The 24,169-nt window shown below is 45.9% G+C and overlaps 1 protein-coding gene across 1 annotated transcript in view; it reads left to right on the top strand.

Annotated features, from left to right (window-relative positions):
- Positions 1-15,837, top strand: part of CCDC62 (coiled-coil domain containing 62) — a 58,008-nt gene extending 42,171 nt beyond the window's left edge. Inside the window, exons 11-13 of the mRNA XM_010368368.2 lie at positions 945-1,094; positions 10,742-10,835; positions 15,033-15,837. Of these exons, the coding sequence (XP_010366670.2) occupies positions 945-1,094; positions 10,742-10,795 (204 nt within the window). The 3' untranslated portion in view covers positions 10,796-10,835; positions 15,033-15,837. The remainder of the gene's footprint in view (positions 1-944; positions 1,095-10,741; positions 10,836-15,032) is intronic.
- The last annotated feature ends 8,332 nt before the right edge of the window (positions 15,838-24,169 follow it).

The raw sequence follows: 24,169 nt of genomic DNA, 5'->3' as shown, positions 1-24,169 counted from the left end.
ACCCCGTCTCTACTAAAAATACAAAATTAGCTGGGCATGGTGGCGGGCACCTGTAGCCCCATCTATGTGGGAGGCTGAGGCAGGAGAATCACTTGAACTCAAGAGGTGGAGGTTGCAATGAGCTGAGGTTACACTATTGCACTCCAGCCTAGGCAACAAGAGCAAAACTCCATCTCAAAAAAAAAAAAAAAAAAAAAAGAGTCTGGATGCAGTGGCTCACGCCTGTAATCCCAGCACTTTGGGAGGCCGAGGCAGGTGGATCACGAGGTCAGGAGATTGAGACCATTCTGGCTAACACGGTGAAACCCCGTCTCTACTAAAAAATACAAAACAAAATTAGCCGGGCATGGTGATGGGCGCCTGTAGTCCCAGCTACTCGGGACGCTGAGGCAGGAGAATGGCGTGAACCCGGGAGGCGGAGCTTGCAGTGAGCTGAAATCGTACCACTGCACTCCAGCCTGGGCGACAGAGCAAGACTCCGTCTCAAAAACAAAAAAGAAAGAAAAGGAATTAATGTAGTTATTCTTATTCTACTATTTGATGTTCTGCTTTGCTTTGTAACACCTAAACCAAAGAAATATTCACAGGTGATCAGGTGTAGTGGCTAACACCTATAACCCTAGCACTTTGGGAGGCCGAGGCAGGAGGATGACTTGAGGCCAGGACTTCAAGATCAGCCTGAGCAACGTAGCGAGATCCCACCTCTACCAAAAAAAAAAAAATTAGCTGGGTGTGGTTGCACACATATATGGTCGCAGCTTTTCAGGAGGCTGAGGCAGGAGGATCACTTGAGCCCAGGAGCTTGAGGCAGTCAGTTGTGATCATGCCACTGCATTTCAGCCTGGGCGACGGAGCAAGAGAACAAAAGAAAAAAATATTCCTAGGTAGTTAGCATTTGTGTTTGTAAACCTAAGCATTTAAAGGTGCCTCTTAATTTCCTGTAGGCTTCAATTGTGTTACCCTCCCAGGATGATTTCTCGCCCACGAGCAAGCTCCAGCGTTTGCTGGCGGAATCTCGTCAGATGGTGACGGACCTGGAGCTGAGCACGCTGCTGCCCATCAGCCATGAGAATCTCACTGGCAGTGCCACAAATGTATGCATTTCATTTTCTCTTGACTATATTTGTCACATCCAAACGCACCACTGAACACCAGTGTGCAAATATCACCGGCAGGGCGGCCTTTCTGTTAGAGGAAGAGTTTCTGTGTCTCTAGGGAGGAAAGAGAACATGCTTGTTTTAAGGAGGAAAAAGTTACACACAGATGTCACTGGACCCAAACTTCCTCTTTCTAATGATCTGGGGCATATGAAGATAAATTATTGGGGATTTTTTTTTGGGGGGTGAGGGTACAGAGTTTTGCTCTTGTTGCCCAGGCTGAAGTGCAGTGGCACGGTCTCAGCTCACTGCAACCTCCACCTCCCGGGTTCAAGTGATTCTCCTGCCTCAGCCTCCCAAGTAACTGGAACTAAAGGCATACTCCACCCTGCCCAGCTAATTTTTGTATTTTTAGTAGAGATGGGATTTCTCCGTGTTGGCCAGGCTGGTCTCAAACTCCTGACCTCCAGTGATCCACCCACCTTGGCCTCCCAAAGTGCTGGGATTACAGGCATGAGCCACCGGGCCTGGACTTGAAACTTTGTATACATACACGTTTTCTTTGGAAGCATTTTAGAGTGAATCTCAGCATCATATCATGTCACTCATAAATATTTCATGATCATGATGTCTAACAGATACAGACTTTTAATTTTAATTTTTTTTTTTTTTTTTGAGACTGAGTTTCACTCTTATTGCCCAGGCTGGAGTGCAATGGCACAGTCTCAGTTCACTGCAATCTCTGCCTCCTGGGTTCAAGTGATTCTTCTGTCTCAGCCTCCAACGTAGCTGAGATTACAGGTGCATGCCACCGTGCCTCGGTAATTTTTGTATTTTTAGTAGAGACGGAGTTTTACCATGTTGACCAGACTGGTCTCGAACTCCTGACCTCAAGTGATCCACCCACCTCGGCTTCCCAAAATGCTGGGATTACAGGCATGAGCCACCCTGCCTGGCCTAATTTTAATTTTTTTAATTAATTTATTTATTTTTGAGACAGCGTCTTCCTCTGTTGCCCAGGCTGGAGTGCAGTAGCTATTCGCAGGTGTGATCACAGCTCACTGCTGCCTCAAATTCCTGGGCTCAAGCAATCCTCCCACCTCAGTCTCCCAAGTAGCTGGGACCACAGGCATGCACTACCATGCCCACTATGTTTCCCAGGCTGGCATTGAACTCCTGGCCTCAAGTAATCCTCCTGCCTCAGCCTCCCAAAGTGTTGGGACTATCGGCATGGGCCACCGTGCTCAGCTTATTTGTTTATTTTTCAGAGACAGTCTTGCTCTGTCACCCAGGCTGGAATGCAGGGCCAACTTGAACCTCCAACTCCCAGGCTCAAGTGGTCTTCCCACCTCGGCCTCCTGAGTAGCTGGGATTACAGGTACACGAAACCACACCCAGCTGATGTTTTTGTAGAGACGGGGTCCCACAATGTTGCCCAGGCTGGTCTCAAACTCCTGGGCTCAAGTGATCCTCCTGCCTCAGCCTCCCTAAGTGCTGGGATTACAGGCGTGTGCTACTGCACCTGGCCTGGCTTTTCTTAACAGTGTCTTTTAAAAAGCGAAATTTAAAATTTTGATTACTTGGCCGGGCGCGGTGGCTCAAGCCTGTAATCCCAGCACTTTGGGAGGCCGAGACGGGCGAATCACGAGGTCAGGAGATCGAGACCATCCTGGCTAACACGGTGAAACCCCGTCTCTACTAAAAATACAAAAACTAGCCGGGCGACGTGGCGGCGCCTGTAGTCCCAGCTACTCGGGAGGCTGAGGCAGGAGAATGGCGTAAACCCGGGAGGCGGAGCTTGCAGTGAGCTGAGATCTGGCCACCGCACTCCAGTCCGGGCGACAGAGCGAGACTCCGCCTCAAAAAAAAAAAAAAAAAAAAAAAAAAAAAAAAAAAATTTTGATTACTTCCAACTTAAACAGGTTTTTTATTTTTTATCTTTTTAAAAAAATTTGTTTTGAGACAGTCTCGCTGTGTCGCCCAGGCTGGAGTGCAGTGGCACAATCTCGGCTCACTGCAAGCTCCGCCTCCCGGGTTCATGCCGTTCTCCTGCCTCAGCCTCCCGAGTGGCTGGGACTGCAGGCACGTGCCACCAAGCCCGGCTAATTTTTTGCATTTTTTAGTAGAGACGGGGTTTCACTGTGTTAGCCAGGATGGTCTCCATCTCCTGACCTTTTGATCCACCCACCTCATCCTCCCAAAGTGCTGGGATTATAGGCAACCACACCCAGCCTATTCTAGTAGTTTTTTTTGTAGATTCCTTAGGATTTTCTACACAATCATGTAATTTATGAATAGAGACAGTTTTATTCCTTTTTCCAATATTTATGCCTTATTTCATTTTCTTCCCTTACTGCTCTGGCTAGGACCTCCAGACGAGTGTTCAATAGAAGGAGGAGAGCAGACATCTTTGTCTTATTTCATGAAATACTCTCTGATGGCATTTCTTGCTTAGTCCTTCTTCAGATTGGTATTTTGTTAGATTCAGAGTTCCCTGGAGAATTTTCTATGTGACGCGAATAGATCCAAAACTAGAACATTAATCATTTTAGAATCAAGATGCTCATTGCCATGAGCCTAAACAGGTAGTTGCAGAGATTACCTTAAAGAAGAACAGGATCCAAAAATAGAAGTGTTTCAAAGTATACCGTGTGTGCCCTGTAAGCTTTTCAAAGTGGAAGCCGTGCTGGACTCTAGTGTTTCCTAGGAAGATTTCTTCTTCACAAGCTGTCTCTGAGGCATTAGTGAAGCATTTATACTGGGGCAGAGGAAGGTTTTTATGCCAAAACTGTTCGGTGCTTAACTGTCCCTGTAAATGTATGCAGTGAGGCTGCTGCTTCCCTGTGTCTGGGGGGAACCTTTACGACTTTTCTGGTCATTCTTTGGCAGCTATTTCTTTAAAATCTATTTTTTAAAATTGAGATATAGGCCAGCCATGGTGCCTAACGCCTGTAATCCCAGCACTTTGGGAGGCCAAGGCAGATGGATCACTTGAGCAAAGGAGTTTGAGACCACCCTGGGCAACATTGGGAAACCCCACCTCTAAAAAAAAAAATTTTTTTTAATTAGCTGGACACCCTGCCATGCACCTGTAGTCCCAGCTACTCAGAAGGCTGAGATGGGAGGATCACTTGATCCTGGGAGGTCACGACTGTAGTGAGCCGTGATCTTGCCACTGCACTCCAGCCTGGATGACAGAGTGAGATCCTGTATCAAAAAGAGAGAGAGAGAGGATTCACATTTTATTATTCACATACAATTCACCCTTCTAAAGTGTACGATTCAGTGGTTTTTTAAAATCATATTCATAAAATCGTGCAGCCACTACCCCTGTCTAATTCTAGAATATTTTAATCGCCCCAAAAGGAGACCCCACACCCACTGCCACAGCCACTGGCTACCACAATCTACTTTCTATCTCTATGGATTTGTTGGACAGATCATTTTGATCAGAATTTGTTGAATAGAATTCAGGGGATCCATGAACTTTGATGGAATAAAGATTGCATGCCAGTTTTATATATATATATATTGTTTTGAGACAGAGTCTTGCTCTGTCACCCAGGCTGGAGTGCAGTGGTACAATCATGGCTCACTGCAAGCTCCGCCTCCCAGGTTCACGCCATTCTCCTGCCTCAGCCTCCCGAGTAGCTGGTACTACAAGTGCCCGCCACCACGCCCGGCTAATTTTTTTTATTTTTTTGTATTTTTAGTAGAGATGGGGTTTCACCGTGCTAGCCAGGATGGTATCAATCTCCTGACCTTGTGATCCACCTGCCTCGGCCTCCCAAAGTGCTGGGATTACAGGCTTGAGCCACCACGCCCGGCCTATTTTTTAATTTTCATTTTATTTTTGAGAAGGAGTTTCACTCTTTCCTCCACTTCCTGGTTCAAGCGATTCTCCTGCCTCAGCCTCCTGAGTAGCTGATATTATAGGTGTGAACCACCATGCCTGGTTAATTTTTTGTATTTTTAGTAGAGACAGGGTTTCACCATGTTGGCCAGGCTAGTCTTAAACTCCTGACCCCAAGTGATCCTCCCAACTCGGCCTCCCTGTGTGCTGGGATTATAGGCGTGAGCCACTGCGCCCGGCCCAAATTCACATTTTCCAAGCAAGAGTTATAGCAACAGATGTCTCCTCCTTGTCCTCGTGGCTTCAGGTTGTCCTCTCAACCTCTTCTTTAGGGTTTTATGTCAAATTCCTGAGATATAATCAAGCACTCCCTCACTTTTGTCCTGCTAGTGTGGTGCTGTGTGTGTGCATGCGTGTGTGCATGCTTATCTATCTCCATCAGAGTGCACATCAGATACCTGACAGGTGACTGCGTCCATGCCTCCTGCTCACTGTGAGCGTCTCAGGACCCTTCTCCACCTTGGCACCCTGGCTGCAGCACCCAGCCTCTGCCACAGGGGGTCTCAGGGCCTACCTTGAATGGAACTGATAGGAACATGCAGAAAAAAGACAAAGCTGGCCAGGTGCAGTGGCTCACACCTATAATCCCAGCACTTTGGGAGGCTGAGGTGGGAGGATCCCTTGAGGGCAGGAGTTCAAGTTCTGCTGGGGCAATATACCAAGACCTTGTCTCTACAAAAAATTTAAAAATTAGCTGGACATGGCCAGGCGCGGTGGCTCACGCCTGTAATCCCAGCACTTTGGGAGGCTGAGGCGGGCGGATCACGAGGTCAGGAGATCAAGACCATCCTGTCTAACACGGTGAAACCCTGTCTCCACTAAAAATACAAAAAGTTAGCCAGGCGTTGGTGACCTGTGATTGTAGTCCTGGGTACTTGGGAGGTTGAGGCAGGAGGATCGCTTGAACATGAGGTCAAGGCTACAGTAAGCTATGATCATACCACTGCACTGCAGCTTGGGCCATGACTGGGACACTGTCTAAGAAAAATAAAATAAAATTAGCTGGATGCAGTAACTCCCACCTGTAATCCTAGCTCTTTGGGAGGACTACACAGGAGGATTGCCTGAGCCTGGGAGTTCGAGACCAGCCTGGGCAAGAAAGCGACACCCCATTGCTAAAAAATAAAAATTAGCCACGTTCCAGCTCACGCCTACAGTTCCAGCTACTCAGGAGGCTAAGTTAAGAGGATCATGACTTTGAGCCCAGGAGTTCAAGGCTACAGCGAGCCATGATCACACCATTGCACTCCAGCCTGGGCAACAGAGCAAGACCCTGTGTCAAAAAATATATTTTTGTGAGAGTGTTTGAGCTAGAAAGAACCAGAAGAGATATCTAATTCCAACGTTACATTTTACAGGAAGGGAAAAATGACCGAATCTCTTTACTCAACATCCTACAGCTAGAATCAGAAAATCATTTAATTGGAAAAACTGTTGGCTCTAGATAGCATACATTTTCTGGTACATTAACTGATTCTAGAGATATTGGGAAGACAGAATTTAAATAACAGGGATTTACTTGGCAACATGCTTTACAAACTCCTCCCCCTTATGCCTTTGTACTGAGTACAGCTAGGTACAGAAAAAGCAAATAATTTTGTTTAAAAATTTTTAATTTCTGCAATAACGAAGCAGGGTAAAGTTCTGAGCAGCCTGTGTGCTTCTCCAGGGCTTTGCCATCTGTTGCTACAGACAAGGGTTGTAATTCAGAGCCTTGCTGTGAGACAGGCACTCTCCCACGTTGCCAGGGAGCATGAAATGATTCAGTCCTCCTGGCGGGGAAATTGGCAATGTTTTCTAAAAATCACCGAAGAACTGACGCTTTGACAATGCAGTGTCACCTTGGGAATCTCTCCCACGGATGCGTCTACATGTGTATGAAATGGCATAGGCACATGTGTTTCTTTGCAGCATTGCTTTACGATAGCAAACAGTAGCAGGCCACCCAGTGTCCAGCAAAAGGGAACCGAGGGAATAAGCGGTGGTCCACCCACACGGTGGAGTTCTGAGCTGCCGTAGAACAGAATGAGGTGCTCTAGGATGTGGAAATATTTCCGGGTATATTCCTAAGTGAGAAATGTGCAAGATACTGAAGGTTCATACGGCATTCCACGTATGTAAGGAGATGGCCAGGAGCAGTGGCTCACACCTGTAATCCTACCACTTTGGGAGGCCAAGGTGGGAGGATTGCTTGAGCCCAGGAGTTCAAGACCAGCCTGGGCAACATAGCTAGACCCTGTCTCTACAAAAAAAAAAAGGTTTTTAAAAACATTAGTGGGGCATGGTGGAGCACACTTGTAGTCCCAGGCCCTCGGGAGGCTGGGACAGGAGGATCTGCAGTGAGCTGATTGAGTGACTGTATTCCAGCCTGAGCGATACAGCATGAGCCTATCTCAAAAAAAAAAAAAAAAAAAAAAAAAAAAAAGAAAGAAACAAAGAAAAGAAAAGAAGAAAAGAAAGAGGACAGAAATAAGAATATATATTTGTACAAGGACACACAGTGGAAAGATGATATAAATTTTACCAGTAGGAGGTATGAGGGATGAGGTAGAAGCAGGACTTCTCAGTTTATACCTGTTTTTATTATTTTGATTTTTAAACTATTCAAGAAAAACTCCAATAATTTAAAAATAGACAAAGGAGAAAAAAAGAGTGAGAGTAAGAGGAAGCACAGTTGAGCACATCGCCTCATGGCAGGCTTCCTCCTTGCCTTGAGGGTAGGAGTGGGGAGCAGACCCTACCATAAACTGAGCTTGGAGTTGTGCCTGCTGCATGGGCCTGGCCGTTCTGATTGCTGGCTTGAGATGGTTGGTGTTACCTGTCGGGGCTCTTGGCCTTTCTTGTGGCGGGCTGATAAAGCCTGCAAATCCCTTTTAGAATGAAGTTTTTAAATGAATAAGAGAAAACACAGCATGGTAGCAAGGCACGGTGGTTCAGCCTGTAATCCCAGCACTTTGGGAGGCCCAGGCAGGTGGATCACCTGAAGGCAGGAGTTCCAGACCAGCCTGGCCAACATGGCGAAACCCCCTCTCTACTAAAAATACAAAAATTACCCTGGTATGGTGGCATGCCTGTGATCCCAGCTTCTCAAGAGGCTGAGGCAGTAGAATTGCTTGAACCCAGGAGGCAGAGGTTGCAGTGAGCCGAGATCGCGCCACTGCACCCCAGCCTGGGCAACAGAGCGAGACTCTGTCTCAAAAAAAAAAGAAAGAAAATCAGATGGTAAAATACATGGGCAATTTGCATAAAGAGGAAGCAGCATGAGTAAAAGTACAGTGGCCTGAAAGCACCCTTGGGTGCCCCTGAGGAACTGTGAGGGATCCCGGCGTGGGTGGAATGCAGGCCACGCAGGCAGGAGGAGGTGAGAAGGTGGGCTCACCTGCAAGCCAGGGGTCACCACGGAATGCACCGGGGTCTTTCCGGGCATCATCTCCCCTTCATTCCTCCCCCTCACCTCTCCACTCCCCTCCTTCCCCTTTTCCCCACCCAGACACCTAAGCAGGCTAACGAGGCAGCGCAGCACTTAGAGTTGCTGATGCTTAACTACTGACCACTGTTTTCAACAGGGCTCACTTAGGGCTCACTGGATCGGTGCCTGTCAACGAGCCAGTTATATCTGGGCATTAGCCGATGGCCAGTGACACACATGGTAAAGCAGACAGAGAAGTCCTTCTAGATTAGAGACAAAGGGGACCCCCACACATGAATGGGAAGTCAAGAAGCCTTTGTTGGATGGGTGGATGGCAATTGTATGCAGTCACTTCATTATATTTTGTTCATTTCCTAAGGTCTTATTTATTTATTATTTTCTGAGACCGGGTCTCACTCCGTTGCTCAGGCTAGAGTGCAGTGGCACGATCATGGCTCACTTCCACCTCAAACTCCCAGGCTCCAGCCGTCCTCCCACTTCAGCCTCCTGAATATCTGGGACTATGGGTGTGTGTCACCACGCCTGGCTAATTTTTTTTTAAGTATATTTTTTGTCTCCCTGTGTTGCCCAGGCTGGTCTCAAACTCCTGGACTCAAGAGATCCTCCCACCTCAGCCTCCCAAAGTGCTGGGATTGCAGGTGTGAACCACCACACACAGCCCCTAAGTTCTTTTTTAAATTGACAATAATTATATATATTTATAGTGTATAGTGCAATGTTATAATATGTATATAACATAGTGGAATGACTAAACCAGCTGTATCTAGCACCTCTCAGATTTATCATGTCTTTGTAGTGGAAATATTTAGAATCTATTCATTTAACAAATTTGAAACATATAATACATTATTATTGGCTGGGCACAATGGCTCACACCTGTAATCCTAGCCCTTTGGTAGGCTGAGGTGGGAGAATCATGTGAAGCCAGGAATGGGCAACAATGGAAGACCCTGTCTCTATAATTTTTTTTTTTTAAACACAATACATTATTTATTTATTTATCTTTTTTTTCTTTCTTTTTTTTTTTTTTTTTTTTTTTTTCGATACAGAGTCTTGCTCTGTCACCAGGCTGGAGTGCAGTGGTATGATCTTGTCTCACTGCAACCTCCACCTCCCAGGTTCAAGCGATTCTCCTGCCTTTCAGCCTTCCAAATAGCTGGGACTACAGGCGCGTGCCACTACGCCCAGCTAATTTTTGTATTTTTAGTAGAGACGGGGTTTCACCATGTTGGCCAGGATGGTCTCGAACTCTTGACCTTGTGATCTGCCCGCCTCGGCCTCCCAAAGTGCTGGGATTACAGGCATGAGCCACTGTGCCTGGCCAATACATTTTTATTAACCATAGTCATGGTGCTATGCAATAGATCACTGAAACTTTTTCCTCCTGTCTAATCGAAACTTTGTACCTTTGATCAATAGCTCTCCTTTCCCCAACCACTCCCTCCCCCAGCCCCTGGTAACCACTATTCTACTCTCTGATTCTATGGGTTCCACATTTTTTTTTTTTTTTTTTTTTTTTGAGATGGAGTCTCGCTCTGTTGCCCAGACTGGAGTGCAGTGGTGCGATCTTGGCTCACTGCAAGCTCCGCCTCCCAGGTTCACGCCATTGAGTTCCACATTTTTTAGATTTCATGTTGAAGTGAGATCAGGCAGCATTTGTCTTTCTGTGCCTGGCTTCTTTCACGTAGCCTAATGTCCTCCAGGTTCATCCACACTGTTGCAAATGACAGAATTTTGTTTGTTTTTATGGCTGAATAGTATTCCATTGTGCGTATATGCTACATTTTCCTGATCCACTCATCTGCTGATGGGCACTTAGATGGCTTCTGCATCTTGGCTGCAGTGAACATGGAGTGGAGTGCAGATATCTCTTCATCTAACATCTTATTTTTATTTTTATCTTTATTTTTTTTTGAGACAGTGTCTCACTCTGTCGCCCAGGCTGGAGTACAGTGGAGTGATCTTGGCTTACTGCAACCTCCACCTCCTGGGTTCAAACAATTCTCCCACCTCAGCTTCCCACATAGCTGGAATTACAGGCGGGCACCACCATGCCCAGCTAATTTTTGTATTTTTGGTAGAGATGGGGTTTCATCATACTGATCAGGCTTGTCTTGAATTATTGACCTCAAGTGATCTGCCCACCCTGGCCTCCCAAAGTGCTGGGATTATAGGCATGATCCATGGCACCCAGCCTCATCTAATGTCTTTTAAAGGCATTTATGCTATATTTGTGTTTAGTCTTCTTAATAATTTTCTAGTTTTTCTATCCTGGATACTAATCTGGGAGTTGTTTTCTAGAACTCGGAGGTCCCAGAAGAGTCAGCTCAAAAAAATACCTTTGTCAGTTATTGAAGGAAACAAAAGGCAACTTCAGTATTCATCGTGATCATGGGTAAGTCACCTTTGCTTATCTCACCTTATATCTCAATTAATATTTAATAAGTAACTTGGGTACATTGATAACGTTGAGTCAAGGCCATGCATTTGTTTGACTTGTAATACGTTCTCTTTTGCTCAACTGATTTATACATACCTTCTAAATTTAATCAGAGTAAAATGTCATTACTTGCAAGAGAAATGCTGATCAAAAAGTTCTTGTTCTCCTGCACTCCAGCATGGGAACCGAGTGAGACCTTGTCTCTTAAAAAAAAAAAAAAAAAAAGGCCGGGCGTGGTGGCTCACACCTGTAATCCCATCACTTTGGGAGGCCGAGGTGGGTGGATCATGAGGTCAGGAGTTTGAGACCAGCCTGGTCTGTCTCTACTAAAAATACAAAAATTAGCCAGGCACAGTAGTGGGTACCTATAATCCCAGCTACTTGGGAGGCTGAGGCAAGAGAATCACTTGAACCCAGGAGGTGGAGGTTGCAGTGAGCCAAGATCGCACCACTGCACTCTAGCCTGGGCAACAGAGCAAGACTCCGTCTCAAAAAAAAAAGTTATTATTCCCAATACCTAGAATTTTAAATCTTGGGAAGTGAATACATAGACACAGCTTTAAAAATCAGAATCTAATATGAAAAGATGCTCAACCTCACTAATTATCAGGGGAAGGCAAATCAAAACCACAATGCAGGCCGGGCACGGTGGCTCACACCTGTAATCCCAGGACTTTGGGAGGCCAAGGCGGGTGATCGCTTGAGGCCAGGAGTTTGAGACAAGCCTGGTCAACATGGTAAAACCCCATTTCTACTAAAAATACAAAAATTAGCCAGGCATGGTGGCAGGCACCTGTAATCCCAGCTACTTGGGAGGCTGAGGCAGAGGTTACAGTGAGCCAAGATACAGAGGATACAGGCGACAATAGGGAGACTCTGTCTCAAAAAAAAAAAAAAAGAAAACACAATGCAGTACCACCTTACTCATGCAAGAATGGCCATAATTTAAAATCAAGAAATAATAGATGTTGACGTGGATGTGGTAAAAAGGGAGCACTTTTACACAGATGGTGGGAATGTAAACTAGTACAACCACTATGGAAAACAGTGTGGAGATTATCCTTAAAGAACCAAAAGTAGAACTCCAATATGATCCAACAATCCTGGGTATCTACGCAGAGGAAAAGTAGTCATTATATGAAAAAGACACTTGTACACACATTTATAGCAACACAATTCGCAATTGCAAAAATATGGAACCAGTGCAGATGCCCATCAACTAATGGATAAAGAAAATGTGGCATATGGGCCGGGCATGGTGGCTCATGCCTATAATCCCAGCACTTTGGGAGGCCGAGGCAGGCGGATCACCTGAGGTCGGGAGTTTGAGACCAGCCTGGCCAACATGGTGAAACCCTGTCTCTACTAAAAATACAAAGATTAGCTGGGTATGGTGGTGCATGCCTGTAATCCCAGCTACTTGGGAGACTGAGGCAGGAGAATCACTTGAACCCAGGAGGTGGAGGTTGCAGTGGACTGAGATTGCACCACTGCACTCCAGCTTGGGCAACAGAGTGAGACTCTATCTCAAAAAAAAGAAAAAGAAAAAGAAAATGTGGTATATGTGTACCATGGAATACTACTCAGCCATGAAAAGAAATAAAATAATGGCATTTACAGCAACTTGGATGGAGTTGAAGACCATCATTCTAAATGAAGTAACTCAGGAATGGAAAACCAAACATAGTATATTCTCACTCCTAAGTGGCCGCTAAGCTATGAGGATGCAAAGGCATGAGAATGATATCACGGACACCGGGGACTGGGGGGAAGGGGGTGGTGCGGGATAAAAGACTACACATTGGGTGCAGTGCACACTGTTTGGGTGATGAGCACACCAACATCTCAGAAATCACCACCAAAGTGCTTAACCATGTAACCAAACACCACCTGTTCCCAAAAACTATTAAAATAATAATAACCAAATAATTTATTAGAAAAAAACAAAACAAAACTGCCCGGCGCGGTGGCTCAAGCCTGTAATCCCAGCACTTTGGGAGGCTGAGGTGGGCGGATCACCTGAGGTCAGGAGTTAAAGGCCAGCCTGACCAACATGGAGAAACCCCGTCTCTACTAAAAATACAAAATTAGCCGGGTGTGGTGGTGCATGCCTGTAATCCCAGCTACTTGGGAGGCTGAGGCAGGAGAATTGCTTGAATCTGGGAGGCAAAGGTTGCAGTGAGCCGAGATGGTGTCATTGCACTCCAGCCTGGGCAACAAGAGTGAAATTCAGTCTCAAAAAAAAAAAGAAAAAAAAATTGGCCGGGCGCAGTGGCACTTTGGGAGGCTGAGGCGGGTGGATCACGAGGTCAGGAGATCGAGACCATCCTGGCTAACATGGTGAAACCCCGTCTCTATTAAAAATACAAAAAAACTAGCCAGGCATGGTGGCGGGCGCCTGTGGTCCCAGCTACTCAGGGAGGCTGAGGCAGGAGAATGGCCTGAACCCAGGAGGCGGAGTTTGCAGTGAGCCGAGATCGCGCCACTACACTCCAGCCTGGTGACAGAGCGAGAGTCCATCTCAAAAAAAAAAAAAAAAAATTATGGGTGAAAAAAAATCAGATCAATGTTCCAGCATTTCATCTGAGCATCTGTCCAGAACGAAGTTGTTTTTTTTTTTTTTTTTTTTTTTTGAGACGGAGTCTCGCTCTGTCGCCCAGGCTGGAGTGCAGTGGCTGGATCGCAGCTCACTGCAAGCTCCGCCTCCCGGGTTTACGCCATTCTCCTGCCTCAGCCTTCCGAGTAGCTGGGACTACAGGCGCCTGCCACCTCGCCCGGCTAGTTTTTTGTATTTTTTAGTAGAGACGGGGTTTCACCGTGTTAGCCAGGATGGTCTTGATTTCCTGACCTCGTGATCCGCCCGTCTCGGCCTCCCAAAGTGCTGGGATTACAGGCTTGAGCCACCGCACCCGGCCTTTTTTTTTTTTTTTTTTTTTTGAGATGGAATCTTGCTCTGTTGCCCAGGCTGGAGTGCAATGGTGCAATCTCAGCTCACTGCAACCTCCGCCCCCTGGGTTCAAGCAATTCTCCTGCTTCAGCCTCCCAAGTAGCTAGGAATACAGGCATGTGCCACCACACCTGGCTAATTTTTTGTGTGTGTGGTTTTTTTTTTGGTATTTTTAGTAGAGATGGGGTTTTGCCATGTTGGGCAGGCTGGCCTCGAACTCCTGGCCTCAGGTGATCCGCCTGCCTCAGCCTCCCAAAGTGCTGGGATTACAGGCGTGAGCCACTGTGCCTGACCATTTTTTTGGTATTTTTAGTAGAGACAAGATTTCGCCATGTTGGGCAGGCTGGTCTCGAACTCCTGGCCTCAGGTGATCCGCCTGCCTTAGCCTCCCAAAGTTCTAGGATTAAAGGCTTGAACCACCACGCCTGGCCAAGAAGTCTTTACATGGAGTAAAGCTTTATAAAAGTTTTACATGGCGTAGCTGGTCGCGGTGGCTCACACCTGTAATCCCAGCACTTTGGGAGGCCCAGTGGGGCAGATCGCCTGAGGTCAGGAGTTTGAGACCATCTTGGCCAACATGGCAAAATCCTGTCTCTACTAAAAATACAAAAAAAAAAAAAAAATAGCCAGGTGTGGTGGCACATGCCTATAATCCAGCTACTGGGGAGGCTGATGCAGGAGAATGGCTTGAACCCGGGAGGCGGAGGGTGCAGTGAGTGGAGATTGGGCCAGTGCACTCCAGCCTGGGCGACAAGAACAAAGCTCCGTCTCAAACAAAAAAAAAAAAAAAAAGTTTTACGTGGGGTAAAATCTTCATAAAAAACGTTTATTGACCCAGTAAACACTTTCTGGATTTGTGTTTACTTCTGTCAAACCTGCATTTCGTATGCAGTTTCTTCAGAACCCAGTTTGATAAGCTAAAGGGTACAGGCATTTCAGATCTTTTGAAGGTAAGCATATCAGCGTTTCAAAGACTCTGGGGAAGCAGGGAGCCCGAGCAGCACCATCCCTGCCCCCATCCCTCCTCTTCTCTCCCCTCCCTCTCTCTGCTGAGTTTTCATATTTACAGTATTTTGCACGTCCTGATGTTGATAAAAATCAGGATGTACAGTTAATATTTTAGACACCAGGAGCTTATAGCACGCTCTCCAATGTTAATTGATTGTATTTTATTAACATCGTGTTTTTTCTTCATCCAAAAGCAGATTTCTCATCTATGTGGAAGACAGAAAGCAGACACCAATGCTGAATGAATACTTAACCGTAAAACTGAAAGAGGATTGTAGTTCTTCATAAACGACACTTAATTCCAGTGGGGAGCAGAACTAGAAAGTTAATTTTTAAACATCTACACTTTATTTTCAAGTTAATCATTTTTGTGCTGAAGAAATATTTTCGTGTGTAAGAAAGTAGACCTTATTGTACATACAGAAACTTGGAATTATGCTAAGAATGAAACAGACTTCTCTGTAAAGATACAGACTACAGCTAAGTGCTAGAGAAGCTCTTTAAAAATGTGAACGTCAAATAGAGAAGGAACCCCTGCATAGAAAGTGCTGTTTTAACTATCTGATTTTTTAAAAATCTGTGCATACATTTAAATTCTAAACACTAGCTTATCAGAGTCAGTTCAAAATATATGAGAAATAGTATTCTCTCATGGTTTTAGCTCTTGACTTTGCTATGTAAAAAGACATAAGGTGATTTGATATACAATGTAACTGGAAAATAGCTCCCTGGTTACTTGAGGTCCTTCTGTCCCAAGCTGAGCAGAGCCCCATCTTTCTGAGTCTATAGTAGTCCCACCTACTGACACAAACCAAAGCCTGTTGGAAGATCAACTTTTATATGCGTTTTTAAAAATCTTAAAGACTAAAACACTTCCATTTTAACTTGTAAAGTAATTTAATTTTTTACAGATTATACTATATGCCTCTGTGTCTTCTCTAAAATAATTGATCAGCTTCAGTCAATAAAAGATATTTTTAATACTAAAGAAAAAATATGTTTCCTTGGTTTCTTTTTATTTTACTGGAGTAAAATAAGGAAGGTTCATCGCTTTTAAACTGAACCTGGCAAGTTAATTTCCTCAGGAATGGGAATGTATTTTTTTAAGCATTGCAAATATCAAAGTTCTATTGTGCTGAATAAATGCGCCTTTGTTAACAGGTTTCAGGGTTACTTCAGAGATGATTTTCATGAGCAGGGAAGAGCCACCTCATTTAGCCTTTTTAATTAGGGTGCTGAAAAGAGAAGTTGGGTGAGGTTTGGTTATGTTCTTTATCAATGCGTGCTTTCTCCCTCAGGCTGGGCTGTCCAGAGCAAAACTGAGAAAGGTATAGTACCTTCTGAGCTGCTGCCTGCCAAGTAGAAACCTAAAATGACCCTTGGGAGACCGACTTCCAATCTAAGAATCAAAATATTAAATTTTCTCCTCCTCTTCTTGTTCATGGCTGCACATCAGCTTGCCTAGTGAAAAGGCAACACTGAATAGGAAAATGTCAGGGAACTAAAGGATTTGATAACAATTAAACATTATTTTGTGGCTAAATGTATTTTAGCTCATAGGATTATAGTACCTGCGATACCTGACACCTATTGTATCCCACCACCTTATTGTTCCATATGCAATTCAGCAATGAGAAATTTTGGCCGGGTACAGTGGCTCATGCCTGTAATCCCAGCACTTTGGGAGCCGAGGCAGGTAGATCACTTGAGGTCAGGAGTTCGAGACCAGCCTGGCCAACATGACAAAACCCCCTCTCTACTAAAAATACAAAAAATTAGCTGGGCGTGGTGTCACGCGCCTGTAATCCCAGCTACTTGGGATTGTATCTAGCTCAACCTAAGTTATTTATTTATTTTATTTTGCTTATTTTTTGTTTATCTATTTATTTTTGAGATGGAGTCTTACTCTGTCACCAGGCTGGAGTGCAGGGGCGCAATCTCGGCTCACTGCAACCTCTACCTTCCAGGTTCGAGTGATTCTCCTGCCTCGGCCTCCCAAGTAGCTGGGACTATAGGCGTGTGCCACCATGCCCAGCTAAATTTTGTATTTTTAGTAGAGATGGGGTTTCACCATATTGGCCGGGCTGGTCTTGAACTTCTGACCTCATGATCCACCTGTCTTGGCCTCCCAAAGTGCTGGGATTACACACATGAACCACCACACCTGGCCCAACCTAAGTTATTTAAATGACAGATTTCGTTTGTTTTTATGGCTAAATAGTATTCCATTGTGTATATATATACTACTTTTTTTTTTTTTTTTTTTTTTTGAGACAGAGTCTCGCTCTGTTGCCAAGGCTGGAGTGCAGTGGCTCAATTTCAGCTCAGTGCAACCTCCATCTCCTGAGTTCAAGCAATTCTCCTGCCTCAGCCTCCTAAGAAGCTGGGATTACAGGTGCCCACCACCACTCCTGGCTAATTTTGTGTTGTTTTCTTTTCAGTAGAGATGGGGTTTCATCATGTTGGCCAGGCTGGTGTTGAACTCCTGGCCTCATGTGATCCTCCCAACTCGGCCTCCCAAAGTGCTGGAATGACAGGCATGAGCCACCGTGCCCAGCTAAATTTTGTATTTTTAGTAGAGACGGGTTTCACCATATTGGCCAGGCTGGTCTTGAACTTCTGACCTCGTGATCCACCCATCTCGGCCTCCCAAAGTGCTGGGATCAAAGGCTTGAGCCACCGCATTTCTTTATCCACTCATCTGTTGCGCATTTTATTGCTTCCACATCTTGGCTGTTGTGAACATGGAGTGCAGATGCCTCCTCCCCTAAGGTTGGAGAAATTTCTGTTAGAGAGGCGGTCTCCTTCTTTTTTTTTCTGTACTTTAATGGATGCAGAGAGGCAGTCCCACAGCGTATTTGAAATAGTTACAAGATAAAACTAGATTTTAGCATTTATGTTTTATCACCAACATTCTTTTTTTTTTTTTTTTTTTTTTTTTTTTTTTTTTTTTTTTTGAGGCGGAGTCTCGCTCTGTCGCCCGGACTGGAGTGCAGTGGCCCGATCTCAGCTCACTGCAAGCTCCGCCTCCCGGGTTTGCGCCATTCTCCCGCCTCAGCCTCCCGAGTAGCTGGGACTACAGGCGCCCGCCACCTCGCCCGGCTAGTTTTTGTATTTTTAGTAGAGACGGGGTTTCACTGTGTTAGCCAGGATGGTCTCGATCTCCTGACCTCGTGATCCGCCCGTCTCGGCCTCCCAAAGTGCTGGGATTACAGGCTTGAGCCACCGCGCCCGGCCTATCACCAACATTCTTAAGATCAACACATCCGAAGAGGAGGCAAATGAATTCTACTACAATCTGCCTGCTAGTAATAATCTCAGCATTGGAAAAGACTGATATAAGGGTATTTTTAGAATCTGTGAACGGATTTTTTTTTTAATTTTATTTTTAGTGACAAGGTCTCACTCTGTCACCCAGGCTGGAGGGCAGTGGTATCATCATAGCTCACTGTAGCCTCAAACTCTTGGGCTAAGCCTCCCAATTAGCGAGGACTCCAGGCACATGCCACCATGCCTAATTTTTTTTTTTTTTTTTTTTTTTTTTTTTTTTGAGACGGAGTCACGCTCTGTCACCCAGGCTGGAGTGCGGTGGCACGATCTCAGCTCACTGCAACCTCTGCCTCCCAGGTTCAAGAGATTCTTCTGCCTCGGCCTCCCAAGTAGCTGGGATTACAGGCACCTGCCACCATGCCCGGCTAATTTTTGTATTTTTAGTAGATGGAGTTTCATCATGTTGGCCAGGGTGGTCTTGAATTCCTGACCTCAAGTGATCTGCCCACCTCAGCCTCTCAAAGTACTGGGATTACAGGCATGAGCCACCATGCCTGGCCAAATTTTTTATTTTTCATGAAGACAGAGTCTCACCATGTTGACCAAGCTGGTCTCGAACTCCTGGCCTCAAGCAGTCCTCTCACCTTGACCTCCCAAAGCTCTTGGGCTTATAGGCATGAGCCACTGCACGCACCTGGCCTGTGAAGAGTTTATTTATTTATTTATTTTCTAGAGATGGGGTTTCACCATGTTACCCAGGATGGTCTTGAACTCCTGAGCTCAAGTGATCCACCCATCTCAGCTTCCCAAAGTGGTGAGATTATAGGCGTGAGCCACTGTGTCTGGCCAGTGAACAGATTTTTGTTGTTGTTGAGATGGAGTCTCGCTCTGTCACCAGGCTGGAGTGTAGTGGCGCGATCTCGGCTCACTGCAACCTCTGCCCCCCAAGTTCAAGTGATTCTCCTGCCTCAGCCTTCCGAGTAGCTGGGACTACAGGCGTGTGCCACCACACCCGGCTAATTTTTGTATTTTTAGTAGAGACGGGGTTTCACCATGTTGTCCAGGATGGTCTCGATCTCCTGACCTCTTGATCCACCCGCCTCGGTCTCCCAAAGTGCTGGGGTTACAGGTGTGAGCCACCGTGCCTGGCCACCAGATTTTTTTAAAAACAAATAGAAATATCCTCAAAGAAAAAAAGTTCTGAATTAAGATAATACATAAACACTAAAAGCATTTTTACCCCAAAAGTGTCAATAGAATGCATAGAACTTCTTGGCTGCATGGGATAAGGTTGTCGCTAGACATTTCAGGAAGGAGACTGAAGGCTGAAACCTTGTTATGTTCTGGCAAACTGATCCTGGAGTTTTCTTCTGTGGCTTTGTGTGGTTTGACACCTGTAGCTGGGGTGGTGGGTTTGCAGTGTTGTACTTTTGTTTTTCTTGAGCCATTTGATGACGATTTTGTTAGGATACATTGCAGGAAAGTTCATCATTCTAGGCCTTCAACAGAATAATCTTAGCAACCTCCGGTGTGATAGAGAACAGAGTGAATAGGATCAAAATAAGAAACCAGACACATTCATCAAGACTGCAGCTGACAAGGAGGTTTAAAAACCAGAATGCAGCCAGGTGCAGTGGCCCATACCTGTAATCCCACCACTTTGAGAGGCCAAAGCTCGTGGATCATTTGAGGTCAGGAGTTTGAGACCAGCCTGGCCAACATGGCGAAACCACCTCTCTACTAAAAATACAAAATTAGCAGGGCGTGATGGTGGGTGCCTGTAATCCCAGCTACTCAGGAGGCTGAGGCACAAGAATCACTTCAACCTGGGAGGCGGAGGTTGCAGTGAGCTGAGACTGAGCCATGCACTCCAGCCTGGGCGACAGAGCGAGACTCTGTCTCAAAAAAAAAAAAAAAAAAAGAGAGAGAGAAGTTGAGTGAATGAAAAGTGTACATGAATCAGTCCTCTAAAGGATGATGTCTGGGTTCTCAGCCAGATGCATGCTTAAGAAACCCAACAACAACAACAAAAAGAAACCCAACACAAACAGAATCAAAGAATTTTGAGCACATAGTAGGTGCTTTGCTGGCCACTGGAGACACAGCAATGAGCAAAGCAGACAATCTAGTCGTAGAGACACAGTAATCTAAGAATCCTATAAATAGTTCACGAGAGACTGGTTAGTGTTACAAAAGAAAGCTTTGAGATATGATGACAGCTTATAATAGGGACTCAGGCAAAGCGTGGAGTGTTCAGAGAACGCTTCCCTGAAGAAGTGACATCTGAGCCAAGAGTTAAAGACAGGTGGATGCTAAGTAGGGCTAACAGGAAGCAGAAGAGAATTCCAGGCAGTAGGAACAGCATGTGCCAAGGCTCTGAGGTGGGAGGGAACATGATGCATCTGGGACCTGATGGGCCAGGATGGTGCAAGATGAAGCCGGAGACAGAGGCTGGGGCCAGATCATGCATACAAGTCAATGAGTCACCGTGGGTGTGGCAGCATACCATGTTTTAGTGGGTCAGATGATGTAAACTCTCCTGTGTGTCTTGGGTTTTCCTTCAAACAAGGTCTTATTTGTATTCCAATTGCTTTGCTTTTGTAATAGGGGTGAGCAGGAATTCAACAGCCCTGGAGATACACCAAAACAGGACCCTGATTCTGATGGCATGAAGAATCTCAGGCTGGGAGCAGTGGCTCCTGCCTGTAATGCCAGCAGTTTGGGAGGCTGAGGTAGGATGATTGCTTGAGTCCAGTAGTTCAAGACCAGTGTGGGAAATGTGGTGAGACCCCCGTCTCTACAAAAAATTAAAAAATTAGCCAGGCATGGTAGTACATACCTGTGGTCCCAGCTATTCTGGAGGCTGAGGTGGGAGGATCACTTGAGCCCAGGAGATTGAGGCTACAGTAAGCCATAATCTAGCCACTACACTCCAGCATGGATAATAAAGCAAGCAAGACCCTGTATCCAAAAAAATTAAAAAAATAAAAAGCCAATCAGTGACAGGGCCAATAGTAGACCAGGCCTCCTGTCTGAAGATGTTAGAGAGATGAACCAGAAAAATTAAGAGTGGGGAAGTCTGGGCCAGGCATGGTGGCTCACACCTGTAATCCCAGCTACTCAGGAGGCTGAGGCAGGAGAATTGCTTGAACCCAGGAGGTGAAGGTTGCTGTGAGCTGAGATCGTGCCACTGCACTCCAGCCTGGGCGACAGAGGGCAACCCTGTCTCAAAAACATCAACAAACAAACAAATAAACGAGTGGGGAAGTTTGTATCCTTATGTCCCCAGTGATGCTCTCTTGTGAGATCAGCTGTATGTTGAAGTATACCAAATGGGGTGTTCGTTAACTCACTTTTTCAGCCCTTCACTTCACATACACTTACTGAACATTGCAATGTGCCAGGTGCCCCACTAGGCACTGAGTACATAAAACTGAGTAAGACAGGGTGGCCCTCTAATAGCTCAAAATCTTACCTACACATAAAGTACAGTCCCTTGGAGATATATTAGGAGAGTGCTCTTGGGCCCCAAACAGCAAGCCCAAGGTAGTATAGTACTGAAAATCATCCACCACAAAATGTAGCCCAAATGGCATGGGTGCTGGGAGCGCTGGCTTTGAAATCAGGCACATCTGGGTCTGGATCCCAAACGCACAGTTTATCAGTTGTATGAACCTGGGCTAAACTCTGAGCCTGAGCTTGTTTGTTGGTCTGTAAAAGTACCATCAAGAGGCCAGGTGCAGTGGCTTCGGCCTGTAATCCCAGCACTTTCAGGTGGGGGAATTCACTTGAGCCCAGGAATCTGAGAGCAGCCTAGGCAACATAGCGAGACTCTGTCTCTACAGAACAAATTTAAAAATTAGCTGTGCATGGCCGGGCGCGGTGGCTCACGCCTGTAATCCCAGTACTTTGGGAGGCTGAGGCGGGTGGATCATGAGGTCAAGAGATCAAGACCATCCTTGCCAACATGGTGAAACCCCATCTCTACTAAAAATACAAAAATTAGCCGGGCGTGGTGGCAGGCGCCTGTAGTCCCAGTTACTTGGGAGGCTGAGGCAGGAGAATTGCTTGAACCCCGGAGGCAGAGGTTGCAGTGAGCCGAGATTGTGCCACTGCACTCCAGCCTGGCAACAGAGCGAGACTCCATCTCAAAAAAAAAAAAAATAAAAATAAAAATTAACTGGGCATGGTAGTGCATCCCTCTAGTTCCAGCTACTTATTAGGCTGAGGTGTGAGGAGCACTTGAGCCCACGAGGCAGAGATTGCAGTGAGCTATGATTATGCCACTGCATTCCGGCCTGGGTAACGAAGCCAGACCCTGTCTCAAAAAAAATAAATAAATAGGCTGGGTGCAGTGGCTCAAGCCTGTAATCCCAGCACTTTGGGAGGCCGAGATGGGCGGATCACGAGGTCATGAGATCGAGACCATCCTGGCTAACCCGGTGAAACTCTGTCTCTACTAAAAAATACAAAAAACTAGCCAGGCAAGGTGGCGGGCGCCTGTAGTCCCAGCTACTTGGGAGACTGAGGCAGGAGAATGGCGTAAACCTGAGAGGCGGAGCTTGCAGTGAGCCAAGATCCAGCCACTGCACTCCAGCCTGGGCGACAGAGCAAGACTCCGTTTCAAAAAAAAATAAAAAATAAAATAAATAAATAAAAATAAAGTTGTTATGCTTTATTATTTACTTATTTGAGACAGGGTCTCACTCTGTTGTCCAGGCTGCAGTGCAGCGGTGTCATCTCGGCTTACTGCAACCTCTGCCTTGCAGGCTTAAGTGATCCTCCCACCTCAACCTCCTGAGTAGCTGGGACTACAGGCACGCCACCATGGCTGGCTAAGATTTTTGTATTTTTTGGCAGAGATGGGGTTTCATCATGTTGCCCAGGATAGTCTCGAACTCCTGAGCTCAAGTGATCCACCTGCCTCAGCCTCCCAAAGTGCTCGGATTACAGGCGTGAGCCACTGTGCCCGACCTCATCAATAACTTTAAAGAAGAGTAAGTGAGATACTGTTTAACAAATGCTGAGCCTGGTGCCCAGCACAGTGATAGGCTCTATGATTATTTAAAAAGCCGGTTGCTAAGGGGAAGTCACTGTGGCAGATGTGCTAGACCTAGAGGGGCTGTTGCCTGGTTGAAAAGGTATGCTGTATGTGCGTGAAAGGTCACAGGAGAACCACTTTTGTTCCGTGTGGAAAAAGGAGTGTGAGAAACAGCTGGAGTACAGCAAAAGGCCCATTTACTGTGGTCTTTATCTGAGCACAGCTATTGACTAAGTTGCCGAGGATTAAAAACCCTTTATATATGAAGAGTAAAGCCCAGTGCCTGTCAAATAATAAGCATTCAATACATATCAGCTATTGCGATTCTACTGTTGTTCTGATAAAGGAGCTTTTTAGTGATTGGAATGAGAGAAAACAGGATTAATTTCTCCTTTGGGTGGAGTGAGAGGAGAGTCTTGGCAAATGTATCTTTTGGGGTCAGCTCTAGCTCTTGGGCTGGAAGGTGAGGAATCGGTTATTAAAGAAAAGGGTCCCTGGCTGGGTGCAATGGCTCACGCCTGTAATCCCAGCACTTTGGGAGGCCGAGGCAGGCGGATCACCTGAGGTCGGGAGTTTGAGACTAGCCTGACCAACATGGAGAAACCCTGTCTCTACTAAAAATACAAAATTAGCAAGGCATTGTGGCACATGCCTGTAATCCCAGCTATTTGGGAGGCTGAAACAGAAGAATTGCTTGAACCCAGCAGGCGGAGGTTGCAGTGAGGTGAGGTCGTGCCATTGCTCTCCAACCTGGGCAACAAGAGTGAAGCTCGGTTAAAAAAAAAAAAAAGAAAAAGAAAGAAAGAAAGAAGAAAATAAAAGAAAGGAAAGAAGGAGAAGGAAGGAAGGAAGGGAGGGAGGGAGGGAAAAGAAAGGAAAGAGAGGAAACAAAAGGGTCCCTGACCTCAGGTTACAGCCTCATTAGGGAGACAAGGGTCAGGATTACGTGGGCGTCATTTTCCTCCTTACAGGCAGGCGGTGCTTCTCTCCCTTCAAAAGCAAGGGACCTTTATGCACGATTCC

This window comes from Rhinopithecus roxellana, chromosome 10 (genome assembly GCF_007565055.1).
Source record: "Rhinopithecus roxellana isolate Shanxi Qingling chromosome 10, ASM756505v1, whole genome shotgun sequence".
NCBI classification, from domain to species: domain Eukaryota; kingdom Metazoa; phylum Chordata; class Mammalia; order Primates; family Cercopithecidae; genus Rhinopithecus; species Rhinopithecus roxellana.
This window is presented reverse-complemented; position numbering and strand designations above follow the sequence as displayed.